Source organism: Anolis carolinensis, chromosome 2 (assembly GCF_035594765.1).
Source record: "Anolis carolinensis isolate JA03-04 chromosome 2, rAnoCar3.1.pri, whole genome shotgun sequence".
Classification (NCBI taxonomy): domain Eukaryota; kingdom Metazoa; phylum Chordata; class Lepidosauria; order Squamata; family Dactyloidae; genus Anolis; species Anolis carolinensis.
In genome coordinates, this window is record NC_085842.1 from 77,988,751 (window position 1) to 78,011,364 (window position 22,614).

At 39.3% G+C, this 22,614-nt stretch overlaps 1 protein-coding gene across 5 annotated transcripts in view; it reads left to right on the plus strand.

Annotated features, from left to right (window-relative positions):
* The window catches only part of sfmbt1 (Scm like with four mbt domains 1), a 104,891-nt gene that overhangs the window by 76,588 nt on the left and 5,689 nt on the right, over positions 1-22,614 (plus strand). For 4 of the 5 annotated variants that reach the window (XM_062970022.1, XM_062970021.1, XM_062970025.1 and 1 more), the window contains exons 7-20: positions 3,705-3,802; positions 5,449-5,550; positions 8,514-8,664; positions 9,175-9,257; positions 10,153-10,279; positions 10,590-10,703; positions 11,631-11,673; positions 13,169-13,233; positions 15,485-15,624; positions 16,614-16,723; positions 19,005-19,180; positions 21,246-21,424; positions 21,565-21,798; positions 22,156-22,284. In XM_062970022.1, the coding sequence (XP_062826092.1) occupies positions 3,705-3,802; positions 5,449-5,550; positions 8,514-8,664; positions 9,175-9,257; positions 10,153-10,279; positions 10,590-10,703; positions 11,631-11,673; positions 13,169-13,233; positions 15,485-15,624; positions 16,614-16,723; positions 19,005-19,180; positions 21,246-21,424; positions 21,565-21,798; positions 22,156-22,284 (1,751 nt within the window). The remainder of the gene's footprint in view (positions 1-3,704; positions 3,803-5,448; positions 5,551-8,513; positions 8,665-9,174; positions 9,258-10,152; positions 10,280-10,589; positions 10,704-11,630; positions 11,674-13,168; positions 13,234-15,484; positions 15,625-16,613; positions 16,724-19,004; positions 19,181-21,245; positions 21,425-21,564; positions 21,799-22,155; positions 22,285-22,614) is intronic. The other variant, XM_062970024.1, reaches the window with a different exon arrangement.

The following is a 22,614-nucleotide window of genomic DNA, read 5'->3' on the forward strand; positions in this document are numbered from 1 at the left end:
AGACTTTTGGCGACCCTAAACCTCCGCAGGGGTGGAGGACAAATTAAGATCGTCCTCCCCAGGAGACTGATGGATCCGGAGGGATTCCTGAGGAATCTTGGGGTTCTTCCTGCCATGGAGCCTGGCGATCCTGTCGACATCTTGGTCGATCTCTATAACAGGGAAGTGACCAGGGCGATAGATACGATCGCTCCCGAACGCCCCATCACGTTGCGTCATGACAAGCCGTCTCCCTGGTTCACCGGGGAGCTGGCTGTGATGAAGCATACGAGGAGGGGGCTAGAGCGCACTTGGAGGAGTTCTCGGGACATGTCTGACCGAGCACGGGCTACAGCCTCTCTTAGGGCGTATACCGTGGCTATACGGGCAGCCAAGGAGTCCTACATGACTACCCGTATAGCGTCTGCAGCAAATAGATCATCGGAGTTGTTTCGGGTCGTTGGGGAACTCCTTCAGCCACCTGTGGTGGAGGAGACTTTTGACGACCCAGCAACTCGGTGTCGCGATTTCGCACACCATTTTGCGGACAAAGTCGCTCAGATACGCCTTGACTCCAATTTCACCACAGTGCCAGGGGAGGTGATTGAGGCGTCTGCTTGTCCAATTTTGTGGGATTCTTTTAGGCTTGTTCTTCGTGAGACCGTGGTGGAGGTCCTTGGGGCGGTGAGGGCAACCACGTCGGCTCTGGACCCTTGCCCGTCTTGGCTAATTAAATCGACCAGGGAGAGGCTGGTTGATTGGTTTGTGTTGATCATTAATGCATCGTTGGAGCAGGGGTTTTTTCCATCTTACCTGAAACAAGCTGTGGTTCGTCCACTCCTTAAAAAGGTTTCCCTTGACTCCACGGTGCTGAATAATTTCAGACCAATCTCCAACCTCCCTTTCTTGGGTAAGGTGCTGGAGCGGGTGGTTGCCTCCCAGCTCCAGGGCTTTCTAGATGACATCAACTACCTAAATCAGTCACAGTCTGGTTTCAGGCCTGGTCACGGCACCGAGACAGCCTTGGTCGCCTTGGTGGATGACCTCCGTAGAGAGCTGGACAGGGGGAGTGTGACCCTGTTGGTTCTCTTGGACATCTCAGCGGCTTTCGATACCATCGATCATGGTATTCTTCTGGGATGACTCTCTGGGATGGGTCTCGGGGGCACAGTTCTGTTGTGGCTCCGATCCTTCCTGGAGGGTGGATCCCAGATGGTGAAGCTGGGAGATGCCTGCTCGGACCCCTGGCCTTTGAGCTGTGGGGTCCCGCAAAGCTCTACTCTGTCTCCCATGCTCTTTAACATCTACATGAAACCGCTGGGAGAGGTCATCCGGAGTTTTGGAGTTGGGTGTCACCTCTATGCAGATGACGCACAACTCTATTACTCCTTTCCACCTAATTCCAAGGAGGCCTCTTGGGTGCTGGACGAGTGCCTGGCCGCTGTGTCTATCTGGATGAGGAGGAACAAGCTGAAGATCAATCCCGACAAGACAGAGGTCCTCCTGGTCGATCGTAATCCTGACTGGGGTATAGGGTGGCAACCTGTGCTGGACGGGGTTACACTCCCCCTGAAGCCACAGGTCCGCAGTCTGGGAGTCCTCTTGGATTCATCGCTTACGCTTGAGGCTCAGGCGTCGGCGGTGTCTGGGAGGGCCTTTGCACAATTGAGACTCGTGTGCCAACTGCGACCGTACCTCGCGAAGGCTGATCTGGCCGGGGTGGTCCATGCCTTGGTCACCTCCAGACTGGATTACTGTAATGCGCTCTACGTGGGGCTGCCCTTGAAAACGGCTCGGAAGTTCCAACTAGTCCAATGAGCGGCAGCCAGGATGTTAATTGGGGCCCCTTACAGAGAGAGGTCAACCCTCCTGTTCAAGGAGCTCCACTGGCTGCCATTTACTTTCCGAGCCCAATTCAAGGTGCAGGTGCTTACCTACAAAGCCCTGAACGGTTTGGGACCATCCTACCTCCGTGACCGCATCTCCGTCTACGAACCCACGCATTCACTTCGGTCATCTGGAGAGGCCCTGCTCGTGATCCCGCCTGCGTCGCAAGCGCGGTTGGTGGGGACACGAGACAGGGCCTTCTCTGTGGTGGCCCCCCGACTCTGGAACACCCTCCCCAAGGATCTCAGACAGGCCCCTACGTTGGCAGTCTTCAGAAAGAACTTGAAGACCTGGCTGTTCCAATGTGCCTTCCCAGATTAATAGGAAATCTCCAATACCAAGTCCTATAAGCACTTTGTTAGAACTTAGATTGCATATCGCACCCTGCACTTGCCCTGTAAGCCTTATATTTCACCTGTCACATCAGCACTTTTAATCTTGTACCCATCACTCTGGCCCGGCCCAGTTTTATTGTGTTTTAGCGTATTGTTTACTGCTTGTTGTTTATACTGTTTTAATTGTTTTAATTTGCCTTTTGTTTTGTATTGTTATATTGTGTGTTGAGGCCTTGGCCTTTGTAAGCCGCATCGAGTCCTTCGGGAGATGCTAGCGAGGTACAAATAAAGTTTAATAATAATAATAATAATCTAATATACTGGAGCACATGTGTCAAACTCAAGGACCATGGGCCAAATCTGGCTTGCCATGTCATTTTATGTGGCCTTCCAGATGCTGGACTACAACTCCTATATTCCTCATCATTAGACACCATGACTAGAGCTGATAGGAGTTGTGATACAGTAACATCTGGCCGTTTGGTCTTTTTAGTCAGGATAGTGGAGTTTGAATTTAGATTCAAAGCTTGTGGATATGATAGTGTGTGACATTAAAATATCCTTTAACCTTTCCCCAACCTCAGAGCCACAAGTGCTGTTGGATTGCAATGCCCATTATTCCCAGTTCACATGGCGGGTAATCAAAAGTGATGAGAGTTGTTGTTCAATAACACCTGGGGACCCAAACTGGGTTAAAACTAAAGAGCATTGGCCATTATATGTGTGTGTGTGTGTATGCCCACTGTAGCAACAGAGTTTCCATCAATTGATTCACCAGCCCTTTGAAAGGCTGAGGTGGCCTTCAATGAAAAGGAGTTTAACAATTTTGTACTAGAGGCGTTACAGTATTTCTGGAAATCCCTAATATAATCTGTGATACTGAATTGCATTGGGGTGTTGTACAAACACCAAATGAATGTCATGGTCAGAACTCTGAAGTGTTGTGTTCTTCTAAGGTTTGTTCAAGCTGCATATTTACACAATTGCCATGACAGCAGAGGAAAATCAGACTGATTCCATAGAGTTTGTTACTTCTTTTATTGTCTGTAAATAAACTTAGAGCATTTCAAATGATATGAGTAATGGTGGGTGTAGAAATGTTCTTTTGGTTGCCACTTTAAGGTACATATCTGCAGCACACTGAAGATAATCTTATGGTAAATTATTCTTTATCAGCATCCACCTCCTTGCTCCCAGTCAAATCACCAAACTGCCTTTTATTCTCCTAAATGAAAAGAGGCAATTATGATTCTGCATAGCAGTTGGTAAAAGGGAATCTAAGCAGAAAATCTTGCTTGTATGCCTTTAGGGCAGTTTTAAAAATCATTCTATATGTGGCTGAGAAAGAGTTCTGATGAGAAATCTGCATCATAGTCTCTTCGTTAGTAAGGTAATTTGTGGCTTTTTAAAATGTCTATTCATGATACACAGGAAATATTATGTTTTAAGTTGCAGTTTGTGTCACTCCTAAAGTGATAACATGCTTCCATTCTTTTATTGAAGCTATCAACCATTTGAAGACTGAGGTAGAATGGCAGGAAATCCTAGCAAAAATAAAAGAAGAGGAAGAAGAATCATTGGTGCCCACTGATCTATTTAAGGTATAACAGTTGGGATTTTGTTTAACAAATTGTATGGTTAAATAGAACAGGTACAAAAATTAATTGCTGACAGCCACATGTGGCTGTGTTAATTAATTTTCTTTGCTCATTGGATCTCGTATACTCCAGGTGAGTGACTGTTTGAAATACACTTAAGATAATGTGTAGTGTCAGTGCAACAGATGTAGTGTGGGCCACCACACCTGCAGATATGCAGTGAAGAGTTTTGAAACATTTCCCAATATTTTGCTTTACTGAGTATTGAGAGCCAGGGGATTCTTCCTTTGTGTAGTTGATGTCCCAAATCCATGCATGAGAAGGAAAAGGAAGAGCAGGAATACATGACCAGCACTTCGGGGGGCTATGAGTTCCAAATTGTCCCCCTCCCCTCTAAAGGGAAATGGGGAGCAAAGGTGACTTTCCAGTCACAGATTCCCTGCCCCTGAGGTGTGGGACCTTAAAATCAGAATAACTAAAAATCCTGTCAAACTTGGACTAGAAAATGCAGAGGACTAGATTATGCCTACCATCTAGCAGAGCTTCCAATAGTAGAGTCTTCAAGATATCGAGAACTCTGGCAGAATCACATTAAAGGGGCCAAAGTGAGGAGGGAAGCACAATCTCCTGATGCTACCTGTTAAAAATATCATTACTAAACCAACTTCCTTTCATTAAAATAGGCAGGAGTGGATTAATCAGTGCACACAAGTATGACACAGTGTTTTGACTGTTGAGCTAGAACTCAAGGAGGCCGGGTTTGAATCCCTACTTGGTTACAGAAAGCTGAGTGCTGTTGGTTTTCAGTGTCAGAGGAAGGCAATAGCAAACACACAAACCTAGAATAAATCCTGCCCCCCCAAAAGACCCCTGTGACAAGCTCACCTTAGCTTTGCTGTAAGCTGAAAACAAATTTACGGCACACAACAAGCTCTAAGGCGGAAGTGGATTATTTACTAGTAGGGGCATATTGGGAAGGCAAGAAAGCTGTGGATTCCTTGGCCCCTATTCCTAGTATACCCCTTCCCTACAACTTCCAACATTGGAGAGATTGGGGATGTGGAATCTTCTGTGGGATCTGATTGGCTGCAGGGGTGGGGGAAATCTCAGTTCAATTCATCCCCTCTGGGAATATGCTCCTTTCTCTACTGTGAGTAGGAAATTGATTACAATCAATTAACTTTAACTTCTAAAGATTTGATTATTTGCAGATTGCTATCTTTTTATATATATGAAAAACTAATGCTTTTTTAAACCTAAAAGAACACTTCTGTAGATATCTCTAGGTCCTCCAACACAATCCTATCATCAGTGTTAGGCGGAGTTGTGGTTTTGGGCACTTTAGCAGAGTCAATTAGACTTAATAGTGCCAAATCTTCCAACAGTCTTTGATTCTACATTGTTTCCTGCTTTTGCATTTCAATCACCTATGAATAACAAGAAGTCCTTTTAGCTTGATAACTTTGAAATGCCAAACTGCACTGGTGAGACTCTTATTGAAATATTAAAGGATAACATGTATTTTTTGTGTGTGGCAGCAGAAAACATTCTGCACTTCCCACATTCTAGTATGAACAGTTTTCTGTCTCAGTGATTTTCTAAGCCAAGAGCCTCAACGGTAATTAACGTTTTCATGTTGTCATTTTTAGGACAAGCCTATTGTTGGAACCCACTCATTCTCCATGAACATGAAATTGGAGGCTATTGATCCAAAGGCTCCTTTTATCATCTCACCTGCGACAGTTACAAAGGTACCAGAATATATTTTTAGATGTACCATCTGCCAGCTGTAAACCCCCCCCCCCAAATATTCGACTGAAATTAAATTTGTATTTATTGATTTAATTTGATCCCAACTTTCTCCTAGGGTGGGCGCAACATACCTTTAAAAATCAAACAATTAAAAACAAATTAAAGACACAGTAAAGATGATAAAGATAATGTGCCCATCATTAAAAAGTACTTCTGTCAGAGACAATTTGGTCCTTGATAGTTGGTGGGTCAGCCAAGTCTTCTATGAGAGAGAATTCCAAAGTCTGGTGGTAGAACCAAATGAAACATTTAAAACTTGGGCAGGGCTTATATTGACAGACTTAAGACATTTAGGGCTTTAATAGATCATAGCCAACATTTTGAATTCTGTCCAGAAATAAACTGGTAGCCTGTGAAGCTTTTCCAACAATTGAATTACATATTCACTGTAACCCTAGTTAGTCTGGTGACAGCATTTTGGACCTGCTTAGCAAGGTTTAACTTCAAAAGCTTTCATTTCCATCCCTTAGCTCTAAGACATTTGTAGCAGTAATAACTCTGAGACACTGTAGAACTTATTTTCCTTCTTATTTAGTAACTATAACATTGTTGTTGTTAGCTGCCATTGTCAACTTTGACTTGTGACAACGCTATGAATGCAAGTCATCTAAGTCACCATATCATCAAAATCTTTGCTCCGATCCTGCAGAGTGATAGTTGTCTTCCTTGACAGAGTCTATCCAACTGCAATGCAGCCTTCCTCTTTTTCTACCATTTTACCAAGCATTATTGTCTTTTCTAGTCTGGAATGATTTCTGATGATGTGGCCAAAGTATGCAAATATCAGTTTAGTCATCTTGGCATTGAGGTTTGATTTGCTCTAGAACCAATCTGTTTGTCTTTTTAGCAGCCCATGATACCTATAGAACTGTAAAGTAACAGCTACAAATATGTTGGAGCAGCTGTAGGTGCTGGGGAAAATGCAGGGTGTAAATAAAAATATGTTGTCTATGCCAACTCTTCAGCTCTTTTCAAACTGAGCCTGAAATTAACAGCTAGTGTGATCTAAATTGCAACTCTAGACATTTTGACAGTGTGCATTTAATTCATTTCAATTTACCACATTTCTTCAATTCCCAAACACAAGTCCCAGTGAACTAAATTGGACAAACACAACTATAGTTTGTTATATCTTTCCTGTACACTGATTCACACAAGCTTTCAGGATTATTTTGTAATAGTCAGATGCCATCTTTCTATGTGTTTTGCTCTTGTGCAGGTTAATTTCACCATCCTCAGTAGATTGAGTGATGGGAGTGCTGTCATTTTAAATCTTTGCAAGTCACAAGAGAAAACGTATCAGGTGTGAGAAAACTCTGGGTGTTGTCTGAATTTCCCATCATCTCTGACTTCTTGCCATGTGGTTTAAGCTGATGACATTTGGGATTCCATTAACCTCCAGTCTAGAAGCTTGCAGGTTCAATGATGTTCTTCTAGAAAAGTAGAATTTTATTAGCATTTCCACACTTGTGGATGAAACGAATCTTAACTTCGTGTCTCAGTTAAGATTTAAAAGTTTTATACTACTACTACTACTACTACTACTACTAGGTTGATAACATTCCCAGCTATTTTTGTTCCCTTTTTACAGGCCTGTAGTAGATGAGGAGCTAAATGCCAGCTATAAATAATGATGTGTTCCGTAATACTTATGTACGTTAAAGGAATAACAAAGGTTATAAAGAATCTCAATCACAAATGTTCAGTATATATGTAGCTATTTTAAAATGATGGCCAGGGAAGACTCCTGTAGCATCAGCTTAGAACTGGATCACTTTTGGATCCTGTTGTCTTCACTCTTAATTTTGTACACACTCTGAAGTCCCTGGAAAAACAAGACTGATCAACTCTTGCAGCATTCAGTTTGGGGCATTCAAGTCAAGAGTTCTTTGGATATGATACACTTTCAGTATAATAAACAGCCTGCAGAGACAAAAACAAATCTCTTTTAACAAGTGTTTACTGTAAATGAAAATTGTACTTGCAAGGCTTCCAAGCATCCTTGTCTCTCTTTGTTATAAAAACAGTTTCCAGCCACTTCAGAACTTTTACTTTTTGTGTAAAAGTCATCATAACCATGTTTGGAATAGATGAATAATCCTTGTGTCACTTTCTCAGCAGTATGTCGTCATGACAGCTGTATCTCCACAGTGCCAACTCTTTTTTCTTTTGCCTAGCCAACATTTCCTTCATCTGTCTCACCTTTTTGTATCTTATCCTGTTCAAGATGTCTCACTGTGATTTTGACATAATACAATTTATCGTTTGACACATCTCTTGAACTGACTGCTCACAGTCCTCGCTCCATCTTACTCCATTTCATCTCCAGCTTCTGATTAGCTACAAATGTAATACGGTCCCTTTGCTGCTAGTTGTAATCATCTTATTGCATGCAGTTATTATCATAGGAATAATTATTATGTCATGTAGAGAAACCCATTTGCCTCTGTCTGTTGTTTATATGTTTATTTTTTGTGTGTGTGTTCTTTATTTTGTTGCCTGGCCAGAGGATAGAAAGAATGACCTTGATCACAATTGCTTCCATCAGTCTGTATTTAGGTCATTGTTCTTGCTCTATTAATATCAGAAAATATTATTCTCCTCTCATGTCTTCCTTAATTATTGCACTTTGGGCTTGCTCTCAACTTTTACGTCTGAAGTTGCTTGATGGCTTGTCTATCCCCTACCTGTTGTCACTGATCCAGATCAAACTCTTATGTTTCATTTGAAAAGTCAAAGATCTCATTTACCTTTTTTATCTTTGTACCTACTGCTATCCTCTGAAACACTCAATAACTCTTCTTCTTCTCACATTTCTCAAGAAATCTCAACTATCTGGAAATAATGACAATCTTCCTGATAATACCCAATTACCTAATTAATTATCCTTGTTTCCTTGCAGGTGTTTGATGATAAATATTTTATGATAGAAATAGATGATTTGCGACCAGAACGTACCACCACCCGGTCTTATATCTGCCATTTTAACAGTCCTGGTGTTTTCCCTGTGCAGTGGAGTTTAAAGAATGGTTTGCATCTCAGCCCACCACCTGGTTTGTATATGTACTCTCTGTTCTTCAACCAACAGTCATCTCAATATATTTATCATTTAATATCTGAAAATACTGTGTTGAACAGACTAGAACTGCATATTTTTGAGATACAATGGTAAATTTTAGACAATTCATTGGAACAGTAGTATGAGAAGCCATTCTTCGCATGTAACCATAAACTAGAATATTTTTTAAATATTTCTGAAAAACGTTGATAATGAATGCATTATGGTGTCTTTAGGAACAATTCATGTAATACACAAGCACATAATTAAAGGAGCCAGTGTTGGTTAGTAGGAGATTGAACCAGATTGAAGAGACTTGATTAAAATCACACAAAGCGGTGAAGCTCATTGATTGATAGATAAAATGCATTCTGTTAGTGTACCTTGGAGGATGGTCATTAGGATCATTTGGGTGGAGATGGGGAACCTAACTTTTTCTGAAGAAAGAGCATGATTTAAAATGCAGTCATTAACAAGATTTCCTTTTTTTTTTGTTCATTTATAGGGTATCCGGGACAAGACTTTGACTGGGCAGACTATCTCAAGCAGTGTGGAGCTGAAGCTGCTCCCCAGAGCTGTTTTCCCTCAGTGAGCATTCACAGTACATTGTGTACATTGATTGTCATATATTTTATTGACTAAACATGTTAGTGACAGCATGTAGTATTAATTATAATAATAATAGGCAAGTCCTGCTGCTTCCACAGACATCCCAGTGATTGTGGAATTAGGGTTTCCCAGCAAAAAAAATCCAGCAATTCATATTTCCAGTAGAAATACATTGCCACCAGCATTTTGAAAGTGCAGTCTACTAGTAACTAAGCTATGTGCTCCCTTCACATCCCAACAGAACTGTAAGAACCTCAGCAGTGAGAGTAACTTTTTCTGCTTTATTTATTTAAACCCTGAAGCAGATTGCATACAGTTAGCATAAACATGTTAATTTCTGTCCATATATGTATAATGGAGAAAGACCAACCAAAAAGAAGAGGGAATGAAAAGGGAGGAAACAAAATAGTATTTCAGCAGAGTTTGGGGAATGAACCTGTTTCACTTTTCCTGTCCTCCTGCTATTGTTGTAGCAGTTGTAAAAGCTGAAGAAAGAACCTATTGATTTATTTTAAATATTTTTTTAAAATATTACCATGTTTAAAATATATATTTATTTTGCAATATTTTAAACATTTATTTTAAATATTGCAAATATTTGGAACTGAAGAAGAATATCTCACACATTCTACTGCAAAAGCATCCACATGTTTCTGATACTTGTGTGATGGGTGAATTAAAATCCTTACAATAATCTAAAAGAGACTTCATTTGCTGATGGTATGTTGTTTTGAAATGAGCTTTTGATTCCCTGCTAGATTCTCCTAAGCATCCCCTTTAGCATTAGTATACTAAGAATGTTCTGAATAATTTTCCCACTGGCATTTCAATCTAATTCTCTTGAAAATGTGCTTCTTTATTTCCTTTTTAAAAGCTAAATTCTGACCATGGTTTTAAGGAAATCATGAAACTCGAGGCTGTAAATCCAGAAGATCCAGAAGAAATTTGTGTTGCTGCTATTACAAAGGTGAAGGGTTCCTACCTCTGGCTACAGCTGGAAAGTAAGTTGGGTTTTGGAAGACAGATGTTTTGCATTTGGCTTGCTTTCTCCAGTTGTCATGTTAATGCCATTGCTTTTACTGTGTGTCGTAAATAATCTTCAGTGAGTTAAAAATAGCTATGAAATAAAATATGAGGGCATACCTGTACTTGGGCTGCATTTCCTGTTGTCACTCCTGCTTAAACCAACATAAAACACAATTAAAGGATTATATCCTACAAGAATCATATATGTAGTGGATTGTGTCTTGTCAGCAATCAACAACAGAATTGAAAGTATTCCCTATAAGACTTTGCCTTTTATTTTAACAGGCTCTAAATTGCCCATCCCCGATTGCATAGTAAGTGTGGATTCCATGAATATATTTCCAGTCGGTTGGTGTGAAACTAATGGATACCAGCTCAGACCTCCTCGTAGAGCAGTAGGTATGAATAATATGTTTACTTAACATATGGAAGACGGAATATTCTGTAGGTTGTAGGGCTTCAGAGTATTTTATCTGCATTTGTCACACATAATAAAAATACATTCTGTATGGGAAAGAAACATATGAGCAAGTTCCAAGGAATAAAGTGGTGCGGAAAGGGAAAAAAGGCATCTTAAATGAGGGGAAAGTTTAATTTCCTAGTCCAGAACTCCCCGATAGTAGCTTAATTTATAGGGCTCCATGCATACTTGGTTAACGTTAAGTGGATAACATGTAAGAATCTGCATTTAGGGGCTAGAATTTTACAGGTTGAATATCCTTTATCTGGAAATCTGAAATACTCCAAAATCGTCTACTTTGATGACTGAGGCACCATCTACACTGCCATATAATCTAATATCTGATCCCAGATTGTCTGCTTTGAACTGGATTATATAGCAGTATAAACTGATATAATCCAGTTCAAAGCAGATAATCTGGGATCAGATACTAGATTATATGGCAGTGTCTGTTCAGCCAGATCCAGTCAGAAATAGTGACACCTTTGCTTTCCGATAGGTCAGTGTACAAAAACTTTGTTTCATACACAACATTATTAAAAATATTGTGCATATAATTATTTTCCATCTGTGTGTTTAAAGTGTGGGTTTCATCTTCAATATATCTTATTATGTACAGTATATGCAAAGATTCCAAAATCCCTCCCTCCAAAAGAAATCCAAAATACAGTACAAGCATTTTGGATGTTCAACCTATTGTACATTTTGGGAACTAAACTGAAGGAATACATGTTCAGAAAGAAGGAAACTCTCCTTCACTCAGGCCTCGTTATCTGTTCAGCTGCTCATAAAGTTTATAAATTGTGTTTTCTTTCAGGACAGTTTTAAAGAGGTTGTTTTTTAGTGTGTTTTATTTTGGTTTACAGTGAACAAGGAAAAGAAAATTGCAGTAGTGCAGCCAGAGAAACAGTAAGTATTACATTTATTGTTCTCATTAAAAATGGCTTGTTTTTATGAGTCTTGATTGCTGTGATCTATGGTCATTTTGATGTTGAAATTAACAACAAATCACTTAACAATGATTAAATAGTGACGATATCTTTCTCCCTTTGGTGGGGAGATTAGGAGACTGTATGTCTCACTTCCCCATTTTATTTGCCTATGTTCCAATAGATATTTGTGCTGTCATTGAGACACTAAAATGCATACATAACAGAAAGTTAGAAAAATAAAACATCAAGTAACCCAATGTCCTACAGACACCAAGCCTTTATATTTCAGAACCCTGTCCCTAACTCCCTATGGATCATTGATCGACTGACATTCAGTTGCTGTGAATATGACCAGCACCAGTCACAAGTCTGTTGCTCAGTTAGTGAGAGTAGAGTCTGCAAGCTGTCTGGATGACCTCACATCATATAAAATCTTAGTATCCTATAACAAGAAGTGAGTTGTAGTTAACATCATTTAAGTGACTCTCTCTCTCTTTCACACTTACAAAGCAGGGATTGAAAACATCAATTTCTTTCACACTATAAACAATAATAATAACTCTTTATTTTTAACCCGCCCTGTCTCCCAGAAGGGACTCAGGGCAGCTTCCAAAACAATTCCTCCATGACATCTATACTCAAACTATGGTTTGTTCGTACTAGAGTTAATGAGAACAGGTCAGTATCAAAGTGTGCTTTTAGGCTCTAACCTGTTCTCAGACTATGGTTGAAACAAATCACATGTTGTCAGGTATCATTGGGATCTTTAGATCATATAAAACTGGGAAAAAATCTCTTTTATGGACACATTCAAAAAAATGGACTTGGAAGGAGCTCAAGATGCACAGCAACTCATTTTCATAGCGTGAAACCATGGCTGAACTGAGTTATTTATGTCACATGTGAGCCCTCTCTCCTTTTGTAAGTACTTCTAGAACTGAGAGGATGTTTCCCAACCTAATTCTTTGGGCCTGATAGCAGCACATGAATCTATCACATTCTGATATTACATTCCCTCTGTAATATCAGAAGGTGAAATCAGAAAAGTAGGCACAGATGAGAATTCAACTAGTTTAGGGAAAATGCCATTCCATCAATGGAGACCTTGCATTTGTGAGGAAAGTGATCTGGATCCTGGGGACAACTGCAAACCTTTATGATGTTGTTGTTGTTTTTTCACTCTCATCCCATGAAAGACTAAGACAACATTACCCTTGGCAAATTGTGCTTTCCAGCTGACATGACATTCCAATCAGCTGTCTCTGGCCACCTCAGTAGCTCTATATATTGATAGCAATTGTTTGTGAAGAATAAAGTGCCATTTGCTAAGTATGCATGCTAGTTAGCACACAAAAACACTTTTGCATCTTCTTAATCAATGCATAGGACTAAATACTTACAAAACAAACTGCCAGAACAAGTTATGCTTTTTCTTGTTCGTTCATTTGTCTTACTATCTGTCTATTTATCAGGATATTGTCTTCAAGGGCTGTCCATGAGGGGCTAAAGACCCAGGAACTCAACTCACCTGACACTGGTAAGAAAAGAGAATGTGTTTCATGTGTGTAATATGAGGGAGAGGGAAGCTATATTGAAAACTATGCCTTATTGAAAATGTGTAGTGTAAAAGAAGGGATAATGCCAAGCCCTGTGGTGGTTTGAGTGTTACACATCACCCCGGAGACCAGGATTCAGATCCCCACTCAGCCATGGAAACTCACTGCATGACCTTGGACAAATCACACTCTCTTAGCCTCAGATGCAAAAAGGGCAAATCTCTTCTGATCAAATCTTGTCAGAAAACCCCCGTGATATATACAACTGAGGGTCTCTATAAGTTAAAAACAACTTGAAGGTACACAGCAACAACATAATGCCAAAAGCAGCGGGGGATACCATTCCAGGCAAAACACACACAAAACTTAAATTGCTGGCTTTCTGTCCAGTGCTCCCTGGTTCAGTTTAGACCATTGGCTTGCTTGTATTTTAAATTATTTCATTTCCACAGTGGCACACTAGGTTGTGCTTTGCAGATTGCTGGCAATTCTGTAAACAAAGGGCTGTTTGAAAATGAAGTTCCATATGTGCCAGATGGCAATATCTAAATCATTTGCAAAACTGTTGAATGAATGAATGTTGAATATGTACATCTGCTGCTGAAAAAACTAAACAAATCTACTTTCCAAAATCTTGCTTCGTGACTTGCAGTACAGCAAAATACGTATTTAGAGTGCTAACTAATGGAAACTTTGCAGAAATGGAGGGTGCTCATTCTGAGATTTAATTGGTTTTTAAATGGAGAGGTGTTAAGTCAATATAATCTGATCTCCACTAGGTTTGCCAATTATAAACCTCCATGGAATTAGGCCTTTAAAAGAAAGTGACTCTTAGTCCAAGCTGAGCTAGAATGAAACAACTGTTAGTGTGTTGGTATCATTAACTGTCCTGCATCACAGGAGAGATAGTGACTTACATTGCAGACTTTAAGTAATAAACTAAAAATAAACATTGTTTCAACATGAGCACACAGCACTGGCAATATGTATTTTCAAGGCAAAAATACAGACTGATAAGAATATTTTTAAGCAGTTTGTGAATGACCAAGCCAAAAACACTTTATTAGTCATGCAGCATTGCCTTGCTTGACAGATGTCCCCTGGCTTGTTTTTATTATCCCAAATTGTCATCAAAATCAAGCTTCTGATTGGGCCAGTTTGTATGCCAAAAGGGTTGTGTTCAGCTTGGTAATATAAATAAATATATACACATAATGAGTTTTTAAATGCAAAAGAGAAAGTAATGTGGCTAATAACACTTTCCAATTTTTTTTGTACCTAAAAATGTTATCTTTCCATTTTTCTATGCGTGTTCTGTTGGTTAATGTAAAACCATCAAATTCATGGGAATACTACAAAAAAAAATTTTTTTTTAAATGGAAACTTCCAGCACTGTATAATTGAGTTCGAGGTAAACTGGGACTGGGATGGAATGTTTTTTCAAATGGTTCTGATTATATGACTCAAACTCATGGGCCCGTGCTGGACATTTTATAAGAAGGAGGTGCCAAGAAACAAAGCAAAAAGGTTTATCCATTTAGAGTTGAAGCGAAACATATTGCCCCCACTTCGACATGGTTTTGTAGTTGAACCTGGCTATGTGATGATATGTAATTCCCTCAAGTTACTTAGATTTAAACGCTAAAAGATTTTGAATCTATGTTCATTCTACTTTTTTGGCTTTCCTTAGAAATATATTTTTCAAAAACAGCATAGACTTTGTTGTTCAAGGAAAGTGAGAGTCACAAGGACTTGTGCAGGGAAAATTGTATTTATATTGCATGTTATCTTGAGATGATAATGAGTGGGATGGAAATATTTTATTTGTTGATGCTGTACGCCTTCAAGATTAACAATTGTAAGCAAATTGAAAGAGGTCCACTTTCCCCTTGGACTACCCATTCCTCAGTTTGGGTTTGTGTATATATGTGTGTGTGTGTGTGTATACATACATACATACACACATATACAGTGGCCCCTTGGTTTCAGGATCCCCTGTGAATACCATAATTTGCATAGTAAAATGGCAAAATCAAGCTTTGCTTTTTGGAGTTTTGGAGGAGGGAGAATAATGTTTTCAACCCATGGGTGCAGTGCAGATTTCCATGGATATGGAGGGGCAGTTGTGTGTGTATGTGTGCGTACACCACACACACATATTTTCACTTCTGTAGTTTCTACAGGTATTAAAAGTGCTTACTTTGCTTTTCTGAAATTGTTCTATTTTCCCAGTAGTAACGAATGGTAAATACTACTGTCCAAAGATCTACTTCAACCACCGCTGCTTCTCAGGGCCATACCTTAACAAAGGTAGAATTGCGGAACTGCCTCAGTCTGTGGGGCCTGGGAACTGTGTCCTTGTCCTTAAAGAGGTAAGGGAGTGTGGAAAACAGAGCTAAACGTTTGTGGCAGAATTTGCTATCTTCCTCTTATATCAGTTCCCCTATTTGTGTCACAACAGATTAGAAATACATTCATGTAACCTCCAAGGAAAAATAAAAATGTGGAATGGTGTATAAAATAATATTCTAGCCTACCTTTACCTATTAATTTTTAAAAGATAGTCTTGTTAAAAATTTGTTCAGTCTTGAGTAAGGGTTCTCTGATTTGCTGTTTTCTTTATTCTGTGTAAAACTATTGCATTGATTTAATTTATTATTTTAGTCATCTTGAGTGCTTATTTTTGAAGTGGAAAAGAGAACTTCTGTAATAAAAAAATAAAATGATTTGGATAAAAGTAGACTTCTGTAGTAATTAGACCATTCTGTTATAGAAGGGCCTATGTAGAGTAGCAGACACATCTCAGGGCAGAATATAAGAATTGATGAGTTGATAATTGGATTTGTTGTGACAAATGTGTAATCTTTTCTGAGCATTCTAGGTGATTCTAATTGCCTCTAGGAATTGCTGCTGCATTTTATATGTCATTGCTTATGCCTCATAATGACAGTATTTGTCAGATACTGTCCAATATCCATGATTATAGCACTGCTTTAAAAGATTTATTATTCTGAATTATTTTCATATTAAGTTGATGTATGCTTTCTTGTATTACTGTCTCATTTATCATCTGTCGGGGGTGCTTTGAATGAAATCTTTCTGCTGCTTGCAGGGGGTTGGACTGGATGGCCCCTGAGGTCTCTCTATGATTCTATCATCCTCACAACCTCTGAGGATGCCTGCCATAGATGTGGGTGAAACGTCAGAAGGGAATACTTCTGGAACATGGCCATACAGCCCGTAAAACACACAACAACCAAATGGGACTCATCTACTAAACCATATTGACTAGTAAGCATTAATTGTTATTGTGTCAATAACTAAAGTTTTTCCCTTCCCCTCCCTTCCTTTCCATTTTAAGGTCCTGTCTCTGCTGATCAATGCTGCTTACAAACCTAGCCGTGTTCTTAGAGAAATACAACTGGAAGAGGAGACAGCATGGCATGGATATGGAGAGACCCTGAAAGCAAAGTAAATTCTTCGTTCTATATCTTGTGTTTTTTTTACTCTTTGGACTAAATGAGATGGTAGAAAAGAATTATTTCTACCAATTTTAATGTTAATATGGAGATCCAGTCTGGTGTGTTGGTTCAAATGTCAAACTAGAACACTGGGAAATTTCTGCTTGGCCAATAAATCCCATTGGTTGAACTTGAGCAATTTACTTTCTCCTGGCCTTATAGGATGGCTGTGGCAAACTGCCTCTGAATAAATATTGCCAATATTCACCTTAAGGTCATCATAAGTCAGAAATAACTTGAATGTACACAACCTCAGTGTTGATAATCATTTAAAAAGCAGTGCTGACAGGCAGAAAGTTTTCATTTGTTGTGTCTTGGAAATATCCCTAGCAGCTTCCCTGATCAACTATCCTCAAAACCAGAAATCACCTTATACTATATTTGAAAGAAACACCTGAGTTTCCTTTTCATTTAGGAGTCAACTTGTTGAAAATGGTTGATTATTGGAAGTCTTGAGCATTTCTCCCTTAACTCATTGATCTTTTCCTATCAGGTGAACTAGTTAGTTACTCAGTGAAATAAATCCATGTCAGACATTGCTGATTTATGCCTTTGTCTCCTGTCCCCCCCCCCCCCATTTTACCAAATAAGTATACATTTTGTGTAAATGAAAATAGAATAGTAGGTTTAAAAAGGACAATATTATCTTCTGCTTTCCCTTGAAAACAAGTAGAAGCATAATTGTACTTTTGTGGTCCGGTGTTGGAAAATGAGTTTAATGTTGCAGTCTTCTAGCTAAACTAACTGGGAATCATTAGGAGTCTTAATTACGGCACACAAATTAGTATAAGGTAATTGATTAGAGATACTCATGCATGTGTCCCATGCTGAACATGGACTGAATTATTTGAGACATTACAGAATTGACTTTGCAACAGTGAACAACAGCTTAGTAACTATCCTGAGTTCACTGAGGCTGCTGATTTATATATTCAATAAAAGGTTAAGAGACTGACTCAGGCTGAAAGTGAATAATAGGCCCAGGATAATTTTAGGTTCTTGACTTGCTTTTGCTTTGAAAGTGACTGAGTGGGACAATATTAAGGCAAGTATTCTGAGAAATCAGCATACCAACAAGTTATATGTCTGGAAACAAAAAACCCCTTTCTTTAGTAATAGATTCTAACTCCCATTTGGATTGACAGCTGTAATTATGAGCATTATTGGAGAAATTGGGGAAGGGTGAATGTGCCCAGAAATTATCCAGTGTTATTAGCAGTTGCTCTCTGCTACATTGCTACCCCACACTTTTATTGGTAGTAGTGACTCTAGAAGCTATACTGCTGCTCCTTGTGTTTGGGAAAAGAACAATTTAATCTACTCTTCCTTCTCCCTTGTGCTCGGAATAAAAGCTAATATAGTTCTTTCCCAGAGTGACATTTTCCAGGATCCCTCATTGCTTAACATGCTGCAATAGCATCCTTTGTTCCAGATCAGCATCTCCTCCTGTATCTGCTGCAGAGGATGCATGGGAGTAGGAAGAAAGGGGACAATTCTCCACCACCTCAGCTTTTAATTGCTGCTGAAGTGGAGCTTGAGGCTGTAATGCTCACATTGTGCTGAATACGACAATTAAAAGTTAGCAAGGTTTATATTCTGAATCAAGGGACCCATTGGTGAAATTGCTACTAGTCATACTGTCTCTGTATGTTCACCTTTTAAACAAGATTTTTAGCAATATTCTTTAGCAAGGAATGTATTGGAGGAGGGTGATGCTTTATATTTCACAGGTGTAAAAACATTATGTTTGTAGAAGGCTGCCTTTCACTGAGTCAGAGTATTGGTCCTTCAAGTCCAATGTTGTCAGCTTTGACTTTTAGTAGCTTTCTGGGTTTTCAGGCAGGATTCTTGCCTAGCCTTGCCTTAAGAATCCCTGATATTTTCCGGTGATCTCCAGCAAAGTATTAGACCCATTCCTGCTTAACTTCTGAAATCAAACAAGATTGGTTGTGTTTGGAGTGGTTGTTGTTGTTGTGCCTTTTCTTTGTATCTGCCTAATTGAGAACCAATTATGAGGTATTCTGGGGCTGAGAGTGTGTGATTCTCCCAGTTTCACCCAGTGGGTACCATAACCAAGTGGGGAATCAAATCCTAATCTCCAGAGTCGTAATCCAGCACTCAAACCACCACACCATGCTGGCTCTCTCAGGGTGGTATGATGGTACATAAAGCACATCAACTTGTACGGCTTGTATATCCTCCAGCTCAAATCTGTGTTTTTCTCAATGCAGGTATAAAGGGAAGAGCTACCGTGCCACAGTAGAAGTTGTGAGAACAGCAGATCGAGTGACAGAGTTTTGCAGGCAGACCTGCATCAAGCTGGAATGCTGTCCAAATCTCTTTGGCCCCCAAATGGTGCTAGACAAGTGTTCGGAAAATTGTTCTGTTCTGACAAAAACCAAATATAGTAAGGAGTTATATTATTTGGCTTTCAAATGTTTATTTTCTTGCTCATAGTAAAGACAGGGTATAACTGGAAACACGACATCATTTTTAAAGCATCTGTTTATCTTCTCATAAGGACCACTTTGTTATCATCATGTTATCAACAGTCCATCTTGCTCTGAATGTAATAGCAACTTGTCACTTTTCAGATGTGGTTGGATTGACCTTTCATCAGCCCTAGCCAGTATAGTTAATAGCGAATTATTATGGGGAGTGTAGTCCAATATTTGCAGGCCAACAAAAGCAAAGCATTGCAAGGCTTTATTTTGTTTTATTTCATTTCACTTATATTAAGCCTTTTCTCCCAGCACAGGACTTAAAATGGTTTACAAATTTAAAACAGTTTAAAAGACATTTAGGACATAATAAAAACCATAAAAACATGGCTCACCCCACTAAAATCTCCTTCTCTCACAACAAATTTAGTGCCACAGTCCTGCCTGAAAAAAAGGTTTCTGCCTACCAGCAAAAATAACAAAAAGGAGGCCAGCCAACAGTCATGTGGGAGGCAGTTTCACAGTGTTTATCAGCCACTGAGAAGGCTTTCTCCCAAGTCATTTCCAAATATTCCTGTAGCAGTGGCGAGATTTAAAGGAGGTCCTCTTGGAACAACATAGCAAGTTATGACTTCAAGTAATTTTCATAGGGATTTCTATTGATCTTGAGGCAGAGCTACAATGAAGCTACAACTCATGAACTTTCTATGACTTGCAAATGGTGACTTTCCACAGCTTTCTTTCAATTAGAATTACTTTTACTTGAGAATTTTCATTCTGACCTTGGCTATCAAAAATACTGAGCTAAGGCCTTAATAAGGATGAAACTAGAATCATAGAATCATAGAATCATAGAATAGTAGAGTTGGAAGAGACCACATGGGCCATCCAGTCCAACCCCCTGCCAAGAAGCAGGAAATCGCTTTCAAAGCACCCCCGACAGATGGCCATCCAGCCTCTGCTTAAAAGCCTCCAAAGAAGGAGTCTCCACCACGGCCCCGGGGAGAGAGTTCCACTGTCGAACAGCTCTCACAGTGAGGAAGTTCTTCCTGATGTTCAGGTGGAATCTCCTTTCCTGTAGTTTGAAGCCATTGTTCCGTGTCCTAGTCTGCAGGGCAGCAGAAAACAAGCTTGCTCCCTCCTCCCTATGACTTCCCTTCATGTATTTGTACATGGCTATCATGTCTCCTCTCAGCCTTCTCTTCTGAAACTAAACAGTCTTTCAAGTCATTTATACATTATTATCATTTGCATCAAACCTAAAAGTGATTTTAATTATATCCCTAGCTCCTGTGCTATTTGCACTACTTCTTTTCTGTCTTTTCCTCTCCACCACACTTTTGGCTGCTATGCCTGCCTTAACTTGTCCCTACACATATATATTGGCTTTTTCTGCATTATGATTCCCTGTAAACATTTTCCACTCATCACTTGTCTAAAATGGCCCTGCTTCTCTTTCTGACTGCTTGTAGTCAGGTCATCATCCACATAAGAAGCAGCTTGAGGTTTGATAGTTATGTAGCAATTTGGCACTGATAATAATAATAACCATAACAATAATAAAAATAGTTATAATTGTTGTTGTTGTTGTTACTACTATTACTACCACCAGTCTCTCCTCAAGGCTCAAGACAGGATAAAATGTAGTTAAAATAGATAGATAAAATATAAAACCAGTAGAACATTGACATTTACATTGACATGATGTTTTTGAAATACTGCACACAGTAGATCTCACAGTATGGTGTTATCCTTCTTTCTTTGATCTTCAGAGCTGAGCAAGGTCAACTGTAGTTAGTACTTGGATAAGAGACCATCAGTGAATACCAGATGGAATTGGCAAAAACCACCTCTGTGGATTCTTTGCCTGAGAAAATCTTATGGAATTCGTAATTGCCATATTGTCAAAAAAGGCCATATATGTATCAGATGTGCCTTTTAAAATCTCCTACTGCCTTGTTTCAGAAACTATGAAATGATAAGTTCTCTTGATGTTTCACAGTAAGAATTTTTTCTTTCCATTCCCCATAGCCCATTACTACGGGAAGCGGAAAACCAAAAAGATCGGTCGACCACCAAGTATCCATAGCAGCATAGACGCAAGCATGAAAAAAGCAAGCAGGAAGAGAAAGAAGCGGAAAAACCTCTTTGTTCACAAGAAGAAACGATCCTCTACCTCTGTGGATAACTCACCAGCTGGCTCACCTCAAGTATGCTATCATGAGACATATACTTCATCCAGTGCGTGCTGGATTGTTGGATAAAACATCAATAGAATAAGCTCTGGCTCACCAGCTTCACTAATCTATTCCACCTTAAGCTTTTCTTTCTCCTTTCTGTATCATTTCAGGGCAGTGGTGGGGAAGAGGACGATGACCAGGATGAGGTGGATGAAGAATCTCTTTCAGAAGACAGTACATCAGAGCATCAGGATGAGTCTGAAGCATCAGAGAAGAAATCCCTGTCATCTTCCCCAACACAGAGTGAACGATCACATTTTGGAGCTCAGGACCGGGACAGGCAGAAAAGGAAACTACGTACCTTTTCCTTCTCAGATGATGAAAATAAACCACCGTCACCAAAGGTACGTCCTTAGTCTGAAAATCAAATCATGCCTAAAGAGCAAACATCTAACTGTTCACAAAAGTGGATCTCATTTATAATGTGGTCATGTTGACATTGGTTTGTGCACCAAAAATGGTGTTGGCACTTTCCCTTCTTACTGATTTATCCACAGATAATATAAAAATTCATAATTTTGGCCTCAGTACCTTACCCTGATTTATACATGAGATTGACTTATTCATGAATATATACAGTAGGGTTTTTTTTTAAATACACATGGAGCTCCTTTAGTGGGAATATGTTTTGAAAAGTACAAATATTTTGAGTAGAATAAATCTAACATTTTTACTTTTGTGTTTACGGCTTTGCGGAATAGGAAATAAAGATAGAGGTTGGTGAAAAGCTGCAGCTGGACAGCAACCCCCTGGGATGGAGTGTGGCTGATGTAGTGCGGTTCCTTAAATCTACAGACTGTGCCCCATTAGCAAGAATATTTTTAGATCAGGTATTGTATTGTTTTCTTATTGAAAATTCCTGATCCTACAATGCCAGTGTTCTTGCTGTAAAGGAGCGTAATTGTTCCTGTGCCCGTAATTTTCTGTCATGCCAGCTGTTTTGGCCTTTTTTATTTCTACATTTTTGTCTCCAGATATTATTATTATTATTATTATTATTATTATTATTATTATTATTATTATGTTGTTGTTTACTTTTATCCTTCTTTTCTCCCACAAATGCTACTCAAAGCGGTGTACATAAAACCACAAGTACATACCGTGTTTCCCTGAAAATAAGACAGTGTCTTATATTAATCTTTGCTCCCAAAGACACGCTA